This window comes from Pteropus alecto, unplaced genomic scaffold (genome assembly GCF_000325575.1).
Source record: "Pteropus alecto unplaced genomic scaffold, ASM32557v1 scaffold3, whole genome shotgun sequence".
Taxonomy (NCBI): Eukaryota; Metazoa; Chordata; class Mammalia; order Chiroptera; family Pteropodidae; genus Pteropus; species Pteropus alecto.
Genome location: NW_006442484.1, coordinates 63,962,327 through 63,981,975, shown reverse-complemented (window position 1 = coordinate 63,981,975; position 19,649 = coordinate 63,962,327). Strand labels below are relative to the sequence as shown.

The 19,649-nt window shown below is 38.6% G+C and overlaps 1 protein-coding gene, 1 non-coding gene and 1 pseudogene across 6 annotated transcripts in view; 1 reads left to right on the top strand and 2 right to left on the bottom strand.

Annotated features, from left to right (window-relative positions):
* The window catches only part of CASP10 (caspase 10), a 25,863-nt gene extending 7,498 nt beyond the window's left edge, over positions 1-18,365 (bottom strand). For 3 of the 5 annotated variants that reach the window (XM_025039305.1, XM_025039306.1, XM_025039309.1), the window contains exons 1-5: positions 16,940-17,088; positions 16,341-16,694; positions 15,070-15,163; positions 7,544-7,679; positions 3,967-4,088 (exon numbers count right to left, since the gene is read on the bottom strand). In XM_025039305.1, the coding sequence (XP_024895073.1) occupies positions 3,967-4,088; positions 7,544-7,679; positions 15,070-15,163; positions 16,341-16,694; positions 16,940-16,971 (738 nt within the window). In that variant the 5' untranslated portion in view covers positions 16,972-17,088. Of the gene's footprint in view, positions 1-3,966; positions 4,089-7,543; positions 7,680-15,069; positions 15,164-16,340; positions 16,695-16,939; positions 17,089-18,019 lie in introns of those variants that run through there. The other 2 variants (XM_015596751.2, XM_025039308.1) reach the window with 2 other exon arrangements.
* On the bottom strand, positions 8,717-8,835 carry LOC112470457 (annotated as a pseudogene).
* A 104-nt stretch (positions 18,366-18,469) lies between the features above and the next one.
* Positions 18,470-18,599, top strand: LOC112470440. Its single transcript, XR_003043008.1, has one exon. It is a non-coding gene; the product is annotated as a small nucleolar RNA SNORA9 (small nucleolar RNA).
* The last annotated feature ends 1,050 nt before the right edge of the window (positions 18,600-19,649 follow it).

Genomic DNA, 19,649 nt, shown 5'->3' with positions numbered 1-19,649 from the left:
TTTTACTTTTTACTCTGACCCTACATAAATGTTTTATATGATTAAATACAAAATTAAAACATAGTCTAGGGCTCTCAACTTTTCTACATCCTCCTCCTCATCTACCCCACCCCCGCCACCCCCAGCTCTTAGCTTGAAACAGAAAGCCCCAAAGGGGACATAACCAAGATGTTCCGGGAAGGGGCTGACCTTGCCACTGGCTGTGTGGTGAACAGCACCAGGAGATCTGTTTAAGGTGTTAGGCAAGTCACCTCCAAGTCACTAGGAGTGCCTCCCTGCTGGAGCCCACCAGGAGGGTAACCTATCTTCAACTCAGATCGAAGGTGCACTGCCTCACTCCCAAGCTGCACAATACCAGGATTCCTCAGCTCTGAGGGAGCAAACGCAAAGGAAGTTTAGTTTTACTTTCCAAAAGACTTCCTGCCTTTCTTTTTGCAAGGCACATTTCCCTCCTTTGGAATCCCAGAGTCCTGCTTACGATATACAAGTACCAGGCAGGCTGTTTTCTGAGTTTGTACAGCTGGTTTTGAAAGCAGTTGGACAAATTTCCTGGAATTAAGGACATCACAGATATAGCAGTGGGTTCTGCCCAGATTTCCTTGATTAGTCTCCTTCTTTGTGCCGATAAAATCAGCCAGAACAGGGATGAAGAATAAGCTTTAAGGTCTGCCTAGCTCTCTCTCTCTCAGAGAATGTTGCATCCTTTGTTGGCATCCACCAAGTCTCTGTGTCAGAAAGGAATGAATGAATGAATGAATGAATGACCCACTGCTTGGCCATGTTTGGTCTTCTTTCCATTGTTTTCCACAGGGTGCAGTAAGAAAATCCTATGCCACATTCAAAAATATAGACTTGCTTTTTAAAAAAATTAGGGGATGCTGCTTAAAATAGTTTCTTCTCATTAAATGCAATTGTTGGTCGTACCCTCTTATATAAGGAAACCTCTCAGGTGAATAAGAAACACGAGATGATGTTACCAAGTATTATTTTATCCATCACTTCCTGGAGAGGTGCAGAATTGCCTAGATAACTTTTAAGACACCTTCCAACCCTGAGGGTCTATGAGAACATATGCAATGTGAGGTGCTGCCTCCCAAAGCCTTCTACACTTCCAGTGCCATCACAGCTATCTTTATCTTCATCTGGCCCTGGCTAGAATCATCCAATGTCACCAAAACAGCAGCACACACTTAGAAACAAAGGCTGAGCCACATCCCTTAGAAACTACTGAATTTCTGAGACAAAGAGCCAAGTCGCATATGTGCACACGTGTGTGTGTGTGTGTGTGTGTGTGTTATACATACACAACAGTATCTGAGCACATACAAAACTAGATGAAAGACTGGGGGGATGGAATTAAGTTTAGTGGGCAAAAAATAAAAAACTTTTGGGAGGGAAAAAAAGGGCTTTTGCTTACAGTAGACTACTGAGTATTAGCTTATAAATGTGGAAAGAATACTGGAGTTTGAAAATCATTGCTTTTTAACCAATATAGAAAATATTTAACCACACAAGAATCATCATTGGATGGTCAACCTAGAGGAAAATTTTTGATGCAGAGTGAAGTATTTGCTGCTTCTTAAAATATCTCCCCACTGCTTATTGGTTGCAAGAGGAAAATAGTAATTATATAAAATAAACTATGTAGTAAAGAAATCAGACAACATCTTGACCACATGATCAAAATCAGTGTCATAAATGAGGAGCAGATGAACAATGTTGCTTCCAGATGTGATGCCTTGAGAGAGGTACATCATTCATGTAATATACCGCCATGAATACATAGCTCGAATCTAACCATGAGGTCACACCACGCACACCAAAAAATGAGGCAAGTTCCATTTTTTAATAAAAGGTGGTAGTGGGGTAACTGTATTATTTAAAAGTGTCAATGTCATAAAAGGGGTAGAAAAGTTGTAGAAATGTTCAAGATTAAAGGAGAATAAAGAAACATGACAACTAAATACAATACATGATCCTAGATTGAATTACGTAACAGAGAGAGGAAAAAAAGCTGTAAAGAATATTATTGGGTCAACAGACAAAATTAAAATATGGATATTTGACTTATAGTATTATATTAATTTAACTTTATTGGCATTGATAACTGTACTGCATTTCTGTAACAGAATGTCCTTATTCTTAGGAAATGCACGCTGAAGTATTTGGAGATAAAGAGCCATGATGTATGCAAGTAACTCTCAAAAAGTTCAGAAAAAATTATGTGTTCATGTATATAGATAACTAGATAAAGATAGAGCATGCAAAAGATAAGACAAATGGGATAGAAAGTCAACAATAGGTAAGTGAATCTGAGTAAACAGTATACAGTGTTCTTTGTATTATTCATATTTTTTCAATTTTTCTGTAAGGTTGAAATTATTTTTAAATTTAAAAATAAAAAATCGTGACTGTAAAAATATGAAACTATGAAAGTAGTAAAGAAGATATGAGAATAAAAAATAAAACTTTCACAAACAACCCAATTAAAATAGGGTAAAGGATTTGAATAGACATTTCTCCAAAGAAGATATACAACTAGCCAACAAGCACATGAAAAGATGCCCAACATCACTACCGTTAGGGAAATGCAAATCAAAACTACAATGAGATACCACCTCATGCCCATAAGGATGGCTATTATCAAAAACCAAGAAAATAAATGTTATCAAGAATGTGGAGAAACTGGAACCCTTGTGCATTTTTGGTAGAAATGCAAAATGATGCAGCTGCTTTGGATAAAACTACAGTAGTTTCTCAAAAAATGAAATACAAAATTACCATATAATCCAGCAATTCCACTTTGGAGTAAACACCCAAAAGAACTGAAAGCAGGGTCTCAAAGAGTTATTTGTACTCCAATGTTCATATTCATAACAGCATTGTTCACAGATGCCAAAAGGTTAGAGCAACCCAAGTGTTCATGAGTGGATGAATGGATACACAAAATGTGATATATACACACAACGAGATATTATTCAGCCTTTAAAAGGAAGGAAATCCTGACATGGATGAACCTTGAGGACATTATAGTAAATGAAATGACAGTCACAAAAGACAAATGCTATATGGCTCTACTTACATGAGATACCTAGAGTAGTCAAATTCATAGAGACAAAAACTAGAATGACGTTTGCCAGGGCCTGGTGGGATTGGGGAATGGGTAGCTTTTGTTTAATGAATATAGTTTCAGTTTCACAAAATAAAAAGAGTTCTGGAGATTGGTTACACAACAATGTGAATGTACTTAACAGTACTGAACTGTACATTTTAAATGGTTAAGATGATAAATTTTATGTATTTGTGTTTACCACAATTAAAAAAAAAACAACTCTAAGGCTAAGCTAACTTCATTGAGGCTGACAGATGATGGCAAAATAGAACTGCCCAAGACTGCTGGGAAGAAACATAAATCCCAGAGAAGAATGTCATATGTCTCCAAGTATCATAACCACGTTTTAAGGAACAGATTGCAGTTTCTCCCAATGTTTCGCCCTCTACTCATCCTTCTATCATTGGGCACCATAGGAACTCAGTTCTTGTTCTCTGGGGAGGACTGGCTACATAATTTGTGGGACCCAGTGCAAAACAAAAGTGAGAGGCCCCTTGTTCACACATTATTAAGAATTTCAAAAGAGTGACAGCTAAGCATTAAAAATCATGGGCCCTATGTGACTGCACAGGCTGTATGCCCATGAAGCCAGCCCTGATCAAACCACACAGATAAGAAGAGATGACACACAGTACAACGCAGCGGTGTATGGGAGTCAGCTCAATCCAGCTAGTAAGAGCCATTGTTAGATTTTCAAAAATTCTGCAATCCAGTTAATATCATGTTGGTAACTTGATATCAGCTATGGAAATCAGCCTCTGTCTATCTGTCTGTCTCTCTGTCTCTCTCACTCTCTCATTCTTGGGGGCTAAGGGTCAAGAGTGGAGCTGGTGGTTAAACATTTACCAACGCACCAATGAACTTGCCGGTAAGGCTCCAAGAAATTGTTGAACGTCTGAACAGGAAAAAACTTCTTCCTTTCCTTGAGGCAATGATTCAGTTTCCTTGTCTACAGGAGATGTCACTACCTGGAAGGCTGGAAATAGAATCACAGATAAGAAAACAAAAATCACCTTCTAACTAGTTGCAATCCAAGATAACAAATCAGCAAAAGAACTTATTTTACAGCAACCCGTAGGTTTGCAGTGCCGTTTACTTAAAGAGGCCTAAACATATACTCAGAAAAATGTGAATTTATAATGATAAATAAATATCATCATTATATTTTCATGCCTTGTATTATTATATTTTGTTTCTTATTGTTTTATGTTTTTATTATTTTTATTGTTTTATTAGTTCCTTAAAATTTATTATATATTTACTAAATACTATTTCAGAACCTATGGTGCTTAATGTGTCAAATAATTGCCAAGTAGAGATTATGAAAGCATTATCTCGAAAAATAAAACCAGAACTCAGACTATAATGGCAAAAAGAAAAAGAAAAATGGAAAGAAGAGAAAGAAAGAAAAAAAAATCTAAAAGTGGTCATTAAATAAATGATATGTACATAATATGTATTTCTATGGAACTGTTAATAAGAATGAGTTATTTCTACATTATATAAATGGGCAAATGTCAGATATATTAGGTAAGAATAAAGCAAGTTATAGAATGTGATTAGCATGATCTTAGTTAAATATATATTAATCTACACACACACACACACAATTGTCCCTTTAAAGAAGAAAGGGTACAATATTGAAGCCCTAATCCCCAACGTGACAGTATTTGGTGGTTGGACCTTTGGGAGGTAATTAGGTTTAGAGGAGATCCTCATGATGGGATTAGTATCCCTTTAAGAAGAGCAAGAGAGACCAGAGCTAGCTCTCGCTCAGCCCCTCTCTCTACCTTCCTCCCGTCCCCCTCCCCCAACTTTCCCTCCTCATCCCCCTGTAAGGACAGAGTGAGACGGTGGCTTTGTGCAAGCCAGAAAGTGAATCTGCCAACTTCTTGATCTTCGACTCCCTCACCTCCAGAGCTGTGAGAAATAAATGTTGTTTTAGCCACACACACACACACACACACACACACACACACATACTCCAAACAGTGGTTATCTCTGGAGAGGAAGGAAAAAAGAAAAAGAGATAAACTTTTACCTTATACAGTTTGTATGGTTATCATTATTTTATTTTTACACATTTTGTATACACATTTTTAATAATAAATTTAAAATACTGAAGCACACCAGACTCAAAAAAACTCCGAAAGTTATCCAGGTTGTTCTTAAATAGAGCTTGTGCCCTAATCGAAGGCAACGAACTTTGTCTTAGGATCATACTTACAGAAAAGTCTAAAATCTGCATACCTACTAGCTGAAAAGATAGTCCTTTAGTCTTTCATCCTAAATGGCAGAATTAGGCCCAAACTCTTAGGATTGTTGAAAGTCACTATTAAAATATTGATTGACACCTATATGTAATAATAAATATATATTTGGTCTCTGCTCCCTTTCAGGGCTCACAGCTCCTAAAACCCTTGGAATCTCTGAAGTGATGTCTTTTGTATGCTAATGAGATGACTAATGGTTGAGGGCTCCTGGATGAGGACTCAGGATGAGGGCTTGTTGCCAGGGAAACCAACAATGTGATCAGAGGAACTTACAGCCTTACCTGCAGACCTCTAGGAAGGGGACAAGAGCTAGAGGTCGAATTAATCATAATGGCTAATGATTTAATCCATCATACCTACATATGAAGCCTCTATAGAAAACCTTAACTGAAGTGGTTCGTTGGGTTGGTGAATATGTGGAGGTGTGGGAAGGGTTAACCGTCTGGAGAGAGCATGGAAGCTCCACGTCCTTCCCCCACACTTTACCCTATGCATCTCTTCCATTTGGCTGTTTCTAAGTTGTATCCTTTTATAATAAACTGGTAATCTAGTAAGTAAACTGTCTTCCTGAGTTCTGTGAGCCATTCTAGCAAATTATTCAACCCGAGGAGGGAGTCATGGGAATCCCAAGTTTGTAGCCAAGTTGGACAGAAGCAATGGGTAATCTGGGGACTCACTACTTACAATTGATGTCTGAAGTGGGAGGCAGTCTTGGGAGACTGAGTTATGAACTCGATTTAGTTAAAGTCTGTGCTAACTCTGGTTAGTGCCAGAACTGAGTTTAATGTAGGACATCCCATGCTGGTGTCCATGGAAAACAGGAAAAATTATCTGGTGTGGAACACTCCACACATCTGGGATCAGAAGTGTTCCAGAAGTGTTTATTTCTTCTGAAATAAAGATCAGTCCTGGAGACTTATGGAGACATTTACTACATAAAAACTAGAGTGCCTTCTGCAGAGTTCGAATATCCAAAAATAACCTATCTGCCCCATGTTTACTTTGTGTGGGCTACTACACTGCAGGAAAATAGCAATGTGATTAGGAAAAAAAAATCTCAGTGATCAGAGTTCAAGTGAGGACTCCAAATATATTTTCAACATCGACTTCCTGCTTTCAATTTCTCACTTGATACCTTGACGGTTAGAAGACCTGTTTTTATTCTTTAGAACTTTTACTTAAATGATACATTTATTCATTGCTTCAGTTATGGCTTGAGATTTTACCAGTTTAACAACAATATATTTTGTTCCATAATTCATTTTATATTTATAGAATTCTTAGAAGTTTCCTTTTGGCTAGTTTTGTTTTTAATAGGAATTTGCACATTAGATTGACTCCCTGAACTAAAATATGGGTGTGGCATAAAAGCTTCATGAATATATTCATGAGTTTTTATTTATAGCTCTTGTTTAACAGTGGAGAAATTGACTAGGAAAAACACAAATTTTTGCATATTGATAAATGGGGAGGCAGCCAGGTTTGATTTCTTCCCTGTGCTATTACCTCTATGTAATATCACAACAATACTACCTTTACAAGACAGACTAAATAATAATAATAGCAATAATTCTCTGATAGAAATTTCTGAGAATATGAAAGTTTTCATGACTTTCCTCTCCGACAAAGATAGTAACACATACTGAAATGCTTAACTCTTAGCCAGACATGTATTATAGGAATTATAAAATTCTTACCCTCAGAAGAAAACCAGTAGGTAAGTACTATCATTATCTCCACTTTATAGATAGGGAAAGTGAGACATAGAAATGCTAAAGAAAGGGCCACTACACCACTAATAAATAGTCTTGGCAATCTGACTCCATAGATATCACTCTTAATCCCAGTGCTATCCTGTCTCCATTTTTATGTTATTTCATTCAAAATGATTTTCTATACTCTCCCTCCCATATAAGAATGAGATGAAGACATTTGTCTAAAACTACTTTCCCCCAGTAGAATATAAGTTCCCAAGAGGAACTTCTAAAACTGTGGCTAGTACAAAGTATGCATTCAATAAATATGTGTTGAGTAAACAAATGCAGGAGAGTTCTGGCTCTCCCAAGAGAATATTATCAGAGTAATGAGTAAACATCATACATGACCAATCACTTTAAGAATTCCTATGGTCTGGTGCAAGCAAGCATAAATTAGTTACCTTTCTCTTTTTTATATTTTTCTATCTTTCTCCCAAGACTAGGTGCAACTTTTGCACAGAGGTCCTCTAGCACCTTCAGATCATCTTCACCTATTTGAGCTTGTTTCTCCAGATGTCCCAGGAAACTTAGAGAGGTCTGCAAGAGAATCGATGGAGTTACATTTACTTACCTACTGATTATTCATTTATTCATTAAACACTACCTGTGTGGCCACTGGGCACCAGGTTTTCCATTGATAAATAAGGTACAGTGTTTATCTCCGAGGAATTCAATAGTATGAGGAATAGGCATTACCAAGTAACTCTCTATACAATGTATTAATACCAGATACCAAATATATCTCTCACTACATACCAGGCAGTGCTTGCTGTATAATAACCTCAAACATAATCCGATGAGGTAAATACTATTATAATCTCCATTTTAAAGATAAAGCAACTGTGGCACAAAGCAGTTCAATAACTTGTCCAAGGTCACAGACCCAATAGTGGCAGAGCCAGTGTTTCGACCTTGGCAGTTTGATGTCAAAGTCGCTCTTGTTAACCATTCAGCTGTACTGCCTCTAACTCACAGCTATAGATGACATAATAGAGTAAGGCAGCAGCAAAACAGAGGCGCCAATGAAATAAATGAGAGTAAAATGTTTTGAAAGAATTTTATATTTGCTATTTTAAAAGAAAAAAGTCTCTTACGTACTCCTGGGAAAAACTGCAAATTGGCTAGTGTTATTTTAATATTGAATTATATATGAGATTGAAGGCACCATAATATTTTTAATGATTAAGGCTTCTCAATTAAGCTGGTTTAAAAAAAAAAAAAAGAAGTACATGAACAAAACTATATTAGAGCCCCCAGAAAAGAGAAACTACCCAGAAAGTGAATACTGAACACTATCTGACTATATACATAAGCATCAGCAGAGTGAGAACTAGGGAAGAGGTCTCCAAATATGTTGAGGAGTTGAACAGTTGAGAAGGGACAGTATGTTCAGAAGTATTGAGAAGGAGACTTGAGTACAAATTTTGAGTGAGAGCTAGGTCATGGCTGGAATGGTGAGCTGGTATCAAACTGTGAAGGAACACACACACCATGAGAGGAATTTAGGCAAGAGTCCCATGGGGCAAGGAGTGCCAGCAGTAGTGGGGTTTTTTTGTTTTGTTTTGTTTTTTTATTGCCTACAGCACTTGGTATTCCTAGGTGGTCTCCCATTCAAGTACTAACCTGGCCCAACCCTGCTTAGCTTCTGAGATCAGACAAGAGCAGGCATGTTCAGGGTGGCATGGCCGTAGACTCCCAGCAGTAGTTTTTAAGAATAGAAGCATGAACAGATTTGTTTTCAAATAGAAGTATTGGGGAGAGGTTAGAGGAGGAAATGGATTAGAGAGAAAATATTGTTAGGAAGATTAAATATGCCGGTGAAGAGATGATCAAGACCTGGCCCAAAGCTCATGGCGGAAATGCAGAGGTGCCACTGCATTTAAGAACATTTCCAAAATATCATCTTGTGAGTTTTGGAGATCAGTTCGAAGTAGGTGAAGAAATGAAGAGTCAAAGATGACTTCAAATGGTGATCCCACTCATTTATCTATCACTCATCTTTTCTACATAGTAGGCTTCACACAAGCTGCACATGAAAGATGAAACATAAATTGCATCTTGAAGGATAACTAGGCTTTCACTGCCGACATGGAAAAGGACATTCCAGGCGGGGGAAAAAAACCCACATGGAGAAAATGATGAGAAACTAAAACTCTGGTTATGCAGAGGTTCGTGGTGGCTTCAGCAAGAATAGTTTCATTGGAGGGATGGAAGCTGAAGCCATATTGAAATGTATTGTAATGTGACCGATAGTTGCATTAGCGGAAGGTGTGTAGACTATTGTTTCAAAAAGTTTGGCAGTAGAGGGAAGGAAGAAGTTAGAACAGTAATATAGGCTGAGGAAGGGTTAATTAGAGTGCATGTATCTGGTGTGTGTGTGTGTGTGTGTGTGTGTGTGTGTGTGTGTGTGTGTGTATCTTCAAAGAAGGTATTTGAATGCCAACAACCAAGGGAAAGGCCAGAGTTACAAACTCATCTGATCAAAAAAGAGATTATAAATTTTCAAGAAATTTCAGACACAGGTAGGAGAACCAAAAAGGCAAAGAGGTGTGTATGTCTCCACCTGTAGCCCCAGCACTCCAATAGCTTGACCAGAGATTAAAGCAGGAGCGGGGAGATGGTGAAGGAAGATTCATCCAGAGTTGATCAACTGGGCAAACAGATTGTGGGGAAGTCCCAAAGATGCAGTGGTAGGTTATGTGCAAATGAGCTGTCTCTGACCCTCAAAACAGAAACTCTTATCTTGATAATATCCTTCCAGGAGGAAGAAAAAGGGCTAAGACATGATTCCAGAAGCAATGATGAAATTTCATTATACTTTGAAGAAAGTTTATCAGATATTTAGTGAATGATACATTTCATACACAGACACAGACACAGATACACACACACACACTTTAAATGGAGTCTGTACACTACTCTAGTTTTAGAACACCACCCTGTGACAGACGGTTACTAGACTTATTATGGAGATTGCTTCATAAGGTATATAAATGTTAAATCATTATGTTGTACACCTGAAACTAATACATTGTATGTCAACTATAATTAAAAATAAATTTTAAAATAAAAGAACACTACCCTGGCAAATATTGGCAGGAAGTGTCTGAAAGCTCTTTTGCTCTGCTTCTTTGCTAAAAACAAGTAAATTTAGGTGTGGTTTCCTTTACACCGACCTTCTGTGTTGAATGTTACACCGAGATCGAATTTCCTGACAGTTGTTTGGGTCTCTCAGGGAGTGTGAAGGCAGCTATAGTGTTACAAGTTTGAATGAAAGCTATCCAGAAGAAACCTAAAGCACCCTACATAGGTCATTTTTATCCCTCTAGAGGGACCATATGAATTTAGAAACCTTGCAGTTTGGCTGAGGAGTGTTCAGGCCCTTCTCCACTGGCTGGTAACGAAGTTATTTCTATGATAAAATCTTTTGCAATTGGAAGTGCAGATAAATCAACCTTATTAAGCCCTAGTATGGAAACTCATCTGGGTGGCTTAGAGATTGTCCTTTACACATTTCGGAAGGCTGGCCTGATCCCCAAATCCCATAGAGATCAATCTGGATTATCTGAGATGTACAACTCAGCCACGATTCTGACTTGAAGAATTAGATCTCCTTCAGAATAAAGTTGAGATCATTTGAAATCCAGGAAGGAAGTGCAGTTTTCCTGAATTTGACCACGTAATTCCACAGTTCTATGCCATCAAACACTTCTTCTTTTACTGTTGTACCAGGTGAGAAAAACAAAATCATCTGACTACTTGAGTATGGGCTTTTGATTATTTAAAAGCAAATTTAGCGGGTGAGAAATGTTTGAAATGTTTCTGACCACAAAAATGTTTCTGTAGCCACAAATGCCTTCAAGCAGAGATCTAGGACCTGTGAAAATCACAGAGGTAGAAATACATTCCCCAACTTTTATTAGTGGAAAATCATGGCTCAGTATTGAGCATATGCGGAACTCCTTTTATAAATCTTCTCCCCATCCCCTACCCCACTGTGAGCAGTGAGGACTTCTGCTCAAGACATGTGGAGAGGTGTAACAATAGAAAGTAATCTCATTTTACTTATAAATCCGGAGAATGAAATAATTGTGAAAGGATGCCCAAAGCTCAGAGAGAGTATTAACAGAATAACCTAGAGAGCTTTTCAAACTACAGGAATCTCTTCTAGTGTTGAGAAATTCTGCATTTAAGGTAAATTCTGTCACTTGAGTATATCATTGCTTTGCACCAATGTAAACACAAACATATCAAAACATTATCTGAAACAACCCCTCCCCCCATTTTTTATTCTCCAATAACTTGTGGACACTTTGGCTATATGTGTGTGTATTATATAGTAGCCCTCCCTTATCCTCGGAGGAATATGTTCTGAGTCCTCCAGTGGATGCCTGAAGCCTTGAATAGTACCAAACCCTAAAAATACTGTTTTTTCTTATACATACACATCTATGCTAAAGTTTAATTTATAAATCAGGCACAGTAAGAGATTAACAACACCTAATAATAAAATAAAATAACTATAATAACATACTGTAGTAAAAGTTATTCAAATACGGTTTCTCAAAATATCTCATTGTACTGTACATACAGTGCAGAGATGCTGGGCAAAGGGATGATTGCATCCCTGGCTAGACAGAATGGCCAAGTGACAAATTTCATCACACTACTCACAACAATGCACAATTTAAAATCTATGAATTGTTTATTTTTGGAATTTTTCATTTAATATTTTCAGACCAGAGTTGACCAGAGCTAACTTAAATGGTGGAAAGAGAAACAACAGATAAGGAGGTCTACTGCATATATATCACATATTTATAATGCAGGCTTATTAAGCCCTGGTATGGAAATACAGATGGGTTTTGAAATTGCAAAACATTTTTAACACAAATAAATTCTTTACCAGCCAGTGGAGGAGGGCCTGAATACCTCTCAGCCAAAAAGAAAGGATTCTAAATGCATACAGTCTCTAGAAGGACAAAAATGACCTTGGTAAGGTGTTCCACGTTTCCATACATATATATATTTGCTTGTAGAAAGAAGACTTAATGAAGATTTAAGAGAGTACAAAAATAAAATAAATAAAAATTTAAAAGAGAGTGTAGTATATAGTAGCTATATACTCTGACAACATATATATTAACCCTAAAAACCCAGATTGGGAGGCAATGGGTTTAGCACATGCAAAATAAATGTTTCAACAGTTGTGAATAACCATATTGGTAGTAAAAGTATTAATATGATATTCTGAGAGTGTCATATGTACAATGTGGGATAAAGCAAATTATCTGTTACTAATTCTATCATCTTCTATGATGTGAGGACCTACTAGTAGGGAAAAAAGAAGATACAGGTATAATATAGAAGAGGTTAATTACAAATGTGAATTTGACTTGAAAAAGCAGTATGAATTCATGAAGCGATGAACTGAAACCCATTAAATCCATGAGTTAAAATTTATGTTTTTGTTATAATGGGTCACTTTCAGAATATAACAGAAAACCAGTCAATTATTTTGAACATTTTTATCTAAAAGAAAGAATCAAGGATTTATATATAAACTGTATGGCCTAGTTACCAAATAGTAGATTAAGAGAAAACAAAATGATAGAATATGAATATCTCCATTTTGCAACCTCTAGAGAATCAACATATAAAACTGATGAACATCAACAGTTGCTAATACTGAAAAAGAGAGAAAACCAGGAATGTGTACCTCCCAACGAAAGAACGCAACACGATACTACTGTAATCTTGCCAAAACGATCGAACCTGAGTCTGATGAAGACTCTGAATCCAGCTGCGAATTTGCAGGAAACGCAGAAGACAGAGGAGTATGCTGAACTGCACCAAATGCACAAAATCAGCAAAACCTAAACTGGGGAAAATTCTACGGGCCAATTGTCCTGGCGATCTTCAACAGATTAAATTTTAAGAAAAATAAAGTGATGGGGGGAGGGGAGTTTAACCTCTGGACTAAAAGATACTCAAAAGGAAAACTGGTCAAGACTAAATTGAGGTCTAGAGATGCACAAGAAAGCGATAAAACCATAAGGAAACTTAAGAACGTGGTTACTATAAAAGCCAGGACAGTATTAACTTCTAGGCGGTAGGAAGAGACTGTGTTTGAGATAGTGCAAGTGAAGGCATTTTTGTAGTGGTTGCCAAAAGTCAATTTCTTGATCTGGGTGGTGGTTTCAAGGAGATTAGCTTTATAATAATTCATTAAGCTGTATGTTTGCTTTGTGTCATTTTCTGTATTCATATTTTTGGGGGTTTTTAAAGAATAAAAAGATACAAAGGAAAAGAATGTAAGAAACAAAAACAAGAGGATATCAAAAGAGGCTGTCTAAGGCAGAAAATTAATAGATTCTAACCAAGGGCAACAACTATGAGAATGTTATATCTTTGCACATCCCCATCATGGTGGTTTGGTTCATCCTGATAATATCCCCCCCGTACCCCCCATTATTCATTGTAAAATCACATAAACAGAAAGCGTTCAGGCCATTTTCTCAGATGGGAAGAGAAAAGGGAAGATTGCATCATCCCATTCATTCGTGCCTTCATTCAAAGCATCATTTTGTAACAGATTCTGCAAGGTTCTGGGGCTGTAAGATGAGTTAGAATCGGTTCCCACCCCCAAAGAACTCACAACAAATCTTCAGGAATGAAGAACCTCAAGAGATAACCAATCAAAAGATACAAGAGGCTAAAATCTCTGAAGGTTCTGAAAAGGGGGAAGACTCAAAGATTGTGGCCAAAACAGAGAATTAACCTGCTACAAATCTGACACCAGAGAACATGAATTACTATCATTGCCCTCATTTGTTTGACCTGTCACATGTTTTACCACATGTAAAACAGCTTCCCTTTCCTCAGTGATTTTTCTTAAAAAAAAAAAAAAAAATCTAAGTTATTTGTCAATATCAATTGATCTGGAGAGAATATGATATGAAAGGGCTACACATGTAGGCTCAAGACCATTGGTGATGTTCTCATCCATAAGTTGGATAGGGAAATTCATGGCTGTTTACTTAGCATTACATAACTTCCATACACGTTACATGTTATCTTTTGTGTGTTATCAAACATTACCTAACTTAAAATCTAATAAAAATAACAACTGAATAACACAATTAATGTTACAGGGTAAAATTTGAATATTGGCCCCTTCTCAAATTAACTAACTTGCTTGACACAAGCTGTTACTGGAGTCAAAAGAAAAAATATAAAGTATTGAGGCCTGGAAGAGAGACATGCAGCTATTTTCCTGCCCTTAAATGTGACCAATATAGCAGCAATATTAACAAATAGCATTATATTAATTTTAAACACATCATTATTACTTCAAAGCACCTATACAGCGCTTTACAAAGCACATTCTCAAACATCTGTATCATTTGATTTTCACAGAAACCTTACATGGGAGACACTGCAAACACCATTGAAAAGGACACAAAGCTCCTTCACAAACCTCAATTAATGTCGACGACAGATGGCTAATTCCCACTCTGCTATTATTTCCCACCTTCTCATTTCTTTGTTGTGCCCTGAACATTTCTGTGTCATAAAACACAGTGGATATTGGTTGGTTACTGTGTGCCAAATCTGGGCCACGTGCTAACGCTTTATGAACGTTATTTTCTCTAATCCTTCCAATAGTCCTTGAAGGAAGCAGTATGATTGCCCACAACAAGGACAGATGAGAAGATGGAGACTCAGAGATATTCTGGCACTCGCCTCGTGTGTAGAGGAGCTGCTAGTAGAACCAGGCCCACGTGACGCTGAAATCGATGCTCCTCTCTGTTGTATGATACCGTCTCCAGCAAAAAAATTACATCTCAAAAACACTTTCCAGCATCTTCTCAAACACCGAGTGAGTCAAGGTACACAAAGACTCCACTGTATATGACCTACTCACCATCTGCATTTTTGGCATTGATTCCTTCTGAAGGAAGATCATGCTCTTTAAGATCTCCGAGTCGATGTTTTCTGACATTTCGTAGAGCAGGTTTCTAAGACATACACCCAAAGAGACAAATGAATCCTCACACTTGCAGAGGACAACAGAGTAAATTGAGTGCTTTTACAAACGTTCTCTCTCATGTAAATGATTACAACCCTCTGAGTAGATAATTATTAACCCCATTTTATAGATTCAAAAACTACAACTTTCAGTTTCAAAGTGACCTATTAAATTAAGATAACACAGTAAGCATTAGGGGGCAGGATTTCTGATTCCAAGTCCAGTGTGAAGAAAGCAGAAAACACAATTTTGGCATGACCTCCCATCTCCTGACTCCATTCTCGAAATTCAGGCTTATGTTATAGGCTCTTGTCAGAGAGAACCTGATGCCGGTCAATATAAAGTTCACTGTTGAAAAGCAGACTACCTCACCTTATGGATAGTCATATAATGGGTGACCAGAAAAACTAAATATTTCATTCACATACGAATACCTCCAAATGTCAGAGATCATTTCTCAGTTGTTTAAGCAGCAGAGAGGAAATAATGACTTCCAGAATTCTCTCACTGACCCAAGAATAGCTCAGATTCTGGGAGCCAGTTCAAGTGTTAAGGCCTGAAGGATGTAATTGCCCAAGTGATTAGATAAAATAACACTTCAGAGGCTCCTCCTTGTGAGATTCTCTGTAGATACTGTGTCAGGGAACAATTAAAACAGTGTTGTCTAAGACTGACCCATGATCAGCCTGATCCCTCTACTTTACTTCTCTGGGTTTCACCCAAAAATGTAACTGGATATGGCATAAATGATGACCCTCTCTACCCTAGAGACACATCTTTTTTACTTGGTTTATTTGGTATCAAGAATGCATTCCTCTTTTCTCAAATCACTGAATATGGATGGACACACCCAGTGGCTCACAGAAGGGACTGTCTGAAAGTGCACAGGCTGGAAAAGAAAAAAGCGTAGGCCTATTACGCTGAGGTGGGCTTCTCTTGGCAGGGAGAAACAAAACTAAGGGAAGCCACCACCAGGCCCAGAGAAGCCCAACCTCTCCTCTCGTTACCATCTAGAGCTGAGAAATCTCCAGGTTAGAATCAATGTATCATACAAGGAGGTAGGTAAGAAAAAGTTCTCAATCCCAGCCTCCTTTCAAAGTCCAATGGCCTGAATGGACACTACTAAGTGGAAAATTCTCCTGTCTTGATCACAGACCCCTCCTCACCTGAACAGAGACACCTTCCTTTTCGTGGGCAGCAAATTCTCCACCTGCTCTTTGGTGTAGTGGAGGTACTTCAGCAGTGAGTTCTGCTTGATGATATAGAGGAGTTCTGCCAGCAAGAAGGGGTCTTCCTCACTCAGCAGCTTCCTTGCCAACAGATGTTCAAAAATATCCGAGGCCGAGCTGCATTTCTCCAGATTCTTGCGGGAGACGAGGTCTTGGCAGAGAAACTTTAGTTGCTCCACCTCTAGATCTCCTAGATTATAATCGATATCCAGAAGCCTCTCGCGAAAGTTCTCTCTACCATTATCATGTGAACTGGAACTCATACTCAGGCCTTGAGATGCCGCGGCCATTCTGAGAGAGGCAGAGATAGGACAGCACGTTAGAGAGTAAAGACACAGGGCACCTCAGCTTCCCAGGCCCTCTCCCAGTTCAGCCTCCGCTGGTCCAGGCACTAGACTTGCCTAGAAATGCTGAAAAGTAAAAATTACTGAAATAAAAATTACTTCAAAAAGCTATAGCCCAGAAATCTCAACCCCAATTCTTGTATGCTAATCCTTTAAGAAGACTGGAGGGAGCTTTTATTGGAACTCATTTACCCTGATTTCTCTGAAATCAAAATGTCCTCCATGGGTGCCAGTTAAAAGGGAGGACGACTCAGCACAATTTCTCCCGGTTGGAGTTCTTCCGGGTCGGAGCTGCTAATTCATTCCCACCAAACGGCAAAAAGAGCACTTAGATTTACGCCCTACATTTTAGAAATAAAGCCATCTGGAGATTTATATTTCTGAAGTGTCTAGCAACCTAAGAACAACGAGATAACATTGCTGACCATAACAGGGCAAGTCTGTATCCCACAGAAAGAGAAGCCGTAATCCTAGACCCCAGAAATAAAGGGAATGTTTTATACAATTGTTGCTCAGGTCAGTGTAGGAAGTCACAAATTACCTAAGTCAATATTTCCAACTGACCAGTTCATAAACCATGCATTTTCCATTAAATTTCATTCTGTTCAGAGAAGCAATAAGTTGATAAAATTCTTCAATGTAATTATTCATTCTGTAACGTATATATTCATTATGCAAGACTTGGTTATTTAGAAACAAGAAACTACTTCCTAAGGAAAGAGAACATAGGAAATAACAAAACAAATAACAAAAGAGTGGTTGTATCTAGGTGGTATAATTATAGATAATGTAAATTTTTTCTGAGCTCCTATTCAAGTTCCTCTCAAATTTTATGCAATAAACATATATTATTTTTATTGTTAGAAAAAAGAAACCAAAAAAAAAATGCCATGAGGTCTTCTCTTCTAACAGCCCTGTGATGCTAGAAACCAAATGATTGGGTTTTTTGGTGATACAATCTTATTTCAACACATCATACGTTTGCCTTGAATTTTCCTGAAGATTCTAAATCTCCAGCTTTGGTGAGTCTGCCAGACTTTGTCTCTTGTTTGCAGACTAGCATATTTCTGCCAGTAGAAGGCTGTGTCGGAGGCTTCCTGGGCCTTTTTAAACTTTCATTTTCCCTGGGAAGGCTAATAAATTTAGGCAGAAATAGTGCCATTGCTGAAAATGAGAGTTTTTGCAAGTTTCTATGTTATGTAGCAAGGGAAAAGCTGGAGTGCAAACTCCCAGTGGAGGGTGGCAGGGAGAGGGAAGGCGTTAATCACATACCTTCAAATCAAATTCCACTGGTCCTCTGGAAACAAATCGTTCTTGGGGAAATTTCCTGAAAAAAACGTTTTAAAGAAATGACGATCCTTTCCGTACTCCATGTTCCAAGGAAGCTCCCATTTGCGCGGGAAGAGAGCTCAAGACTAGTCACTGGCTGTGCAAGTGAAAACTGGCTCTTCTGGTTTGAGTAACTTGATATTAAGTTCCTGCTGGTGTTGTCATGGCCTTTTCGCCTCCCCTTTCCTGGAGTTAGGATCGTCCTGATAAACAGCGTCTCCTAAAGGCAAGTTCACAATTTTCTCAGTGTAGAATTCGCAATTCCCCCAGGTAAAGCCAAGGGCTCTTAAAACGAATTCTTGTAAGACACTCAGTGCTCTAGCCCTTCCTTTGGGCCACTCTCCTCCATAAGTCTAAAAGGGAAGTATCCTGCAAGTCAAAAAGGGAAGTGTCCTGCAAGCCTCGTGTCCTTGGGTCTGCCGTGACCCTGTGCATTCCTACGGTGCTTGCAAGAATATTTTGAAATGGTTTGAGGCCTTGCCCTGCTGCATCCAGAGCAAGGTTATAGAAACTTCAGACAATTGCTTGCTTATTTTCATATCTGGTGTGCTGGGCACTGTATCACCCTGCACTGTCCGATATGGTAGCCACTTGCCATATACGGTTAAACTTAAGTAAACTTTAAAATTCAGTTTTTCATCCACAGTACCCACATTTCAGGTGCTCAGTAGCCACATTTGGCAAGCGGCATGTCGATTGGAGTGCAGATTATTAAACAGTCCTGATTTTGCAGAAGTCGTTTTGGAGTTTGGGCATTTGCTATGTTCCAGGCTTGTGGCAAAGTCTATTTTACTATGTCGTGCACACTAAAGCCTTACAAAGGTAGAAAATGAAGCTCAGAGAGAGTGGGAGGGGTGGAGGTAGGCCCGCTGCAGGGACCAGTGAGTAGACAGGAGTCACAGGGGCGAGCCCTGCCCTTCAGGACTGAGGGTCCAGAATGATCCTGCGGGCAGACCAAAGAGCCAAAGGCGAGATTCAGTAGCAGATGAGCTCCGTGAGCACCAATCTTACAAGAAATCCTGGTGGGAGAAGAGAGCACTAATGTTCCCTGAACTCTTGTTTTGTGCCAAACTTCTTAATTCTTCACCCAGTTGAAATCTTTGAGGACCACGATGAGGTGGTCTTGGGTCCAATACAGATGAGAGGCTCGCCTTCAGAATTACATGTCCAGGGTTGCCCAGCTGGAAACCCACAGGTCTGGAGTGGGTGACAGTCTCCTCCAGCCCTATAGTCTGCTCTTTCCCGGGATGTCAGACTGGGAGGGCAGGTCGGGTTGAAAGAATGCCCTGTGTCCTTGCCTTGGTGGCTGTTGAGTGCAGTCAGGAATGGCCAGGATGGAAAGAGTAGCCAGTGTGGGCAGGGCAGGGCAGCACAGCTGTGCTCTTGAGTGTGGCGGGGTCATACCAAAAAAAAAAAAAAGAGGTAAGCATCAATTTTTCTAACCATTTCCTTCCCAAAATTCAGTTAACCTTTAAAATAAAACCCAAGAAGCTCATAAAATAGTAGTCAGCCATTAGCTCTTTTCCAAATAACTCCACATGCAAATAAAAGAATTTTAAATGCAAAAAAGAAG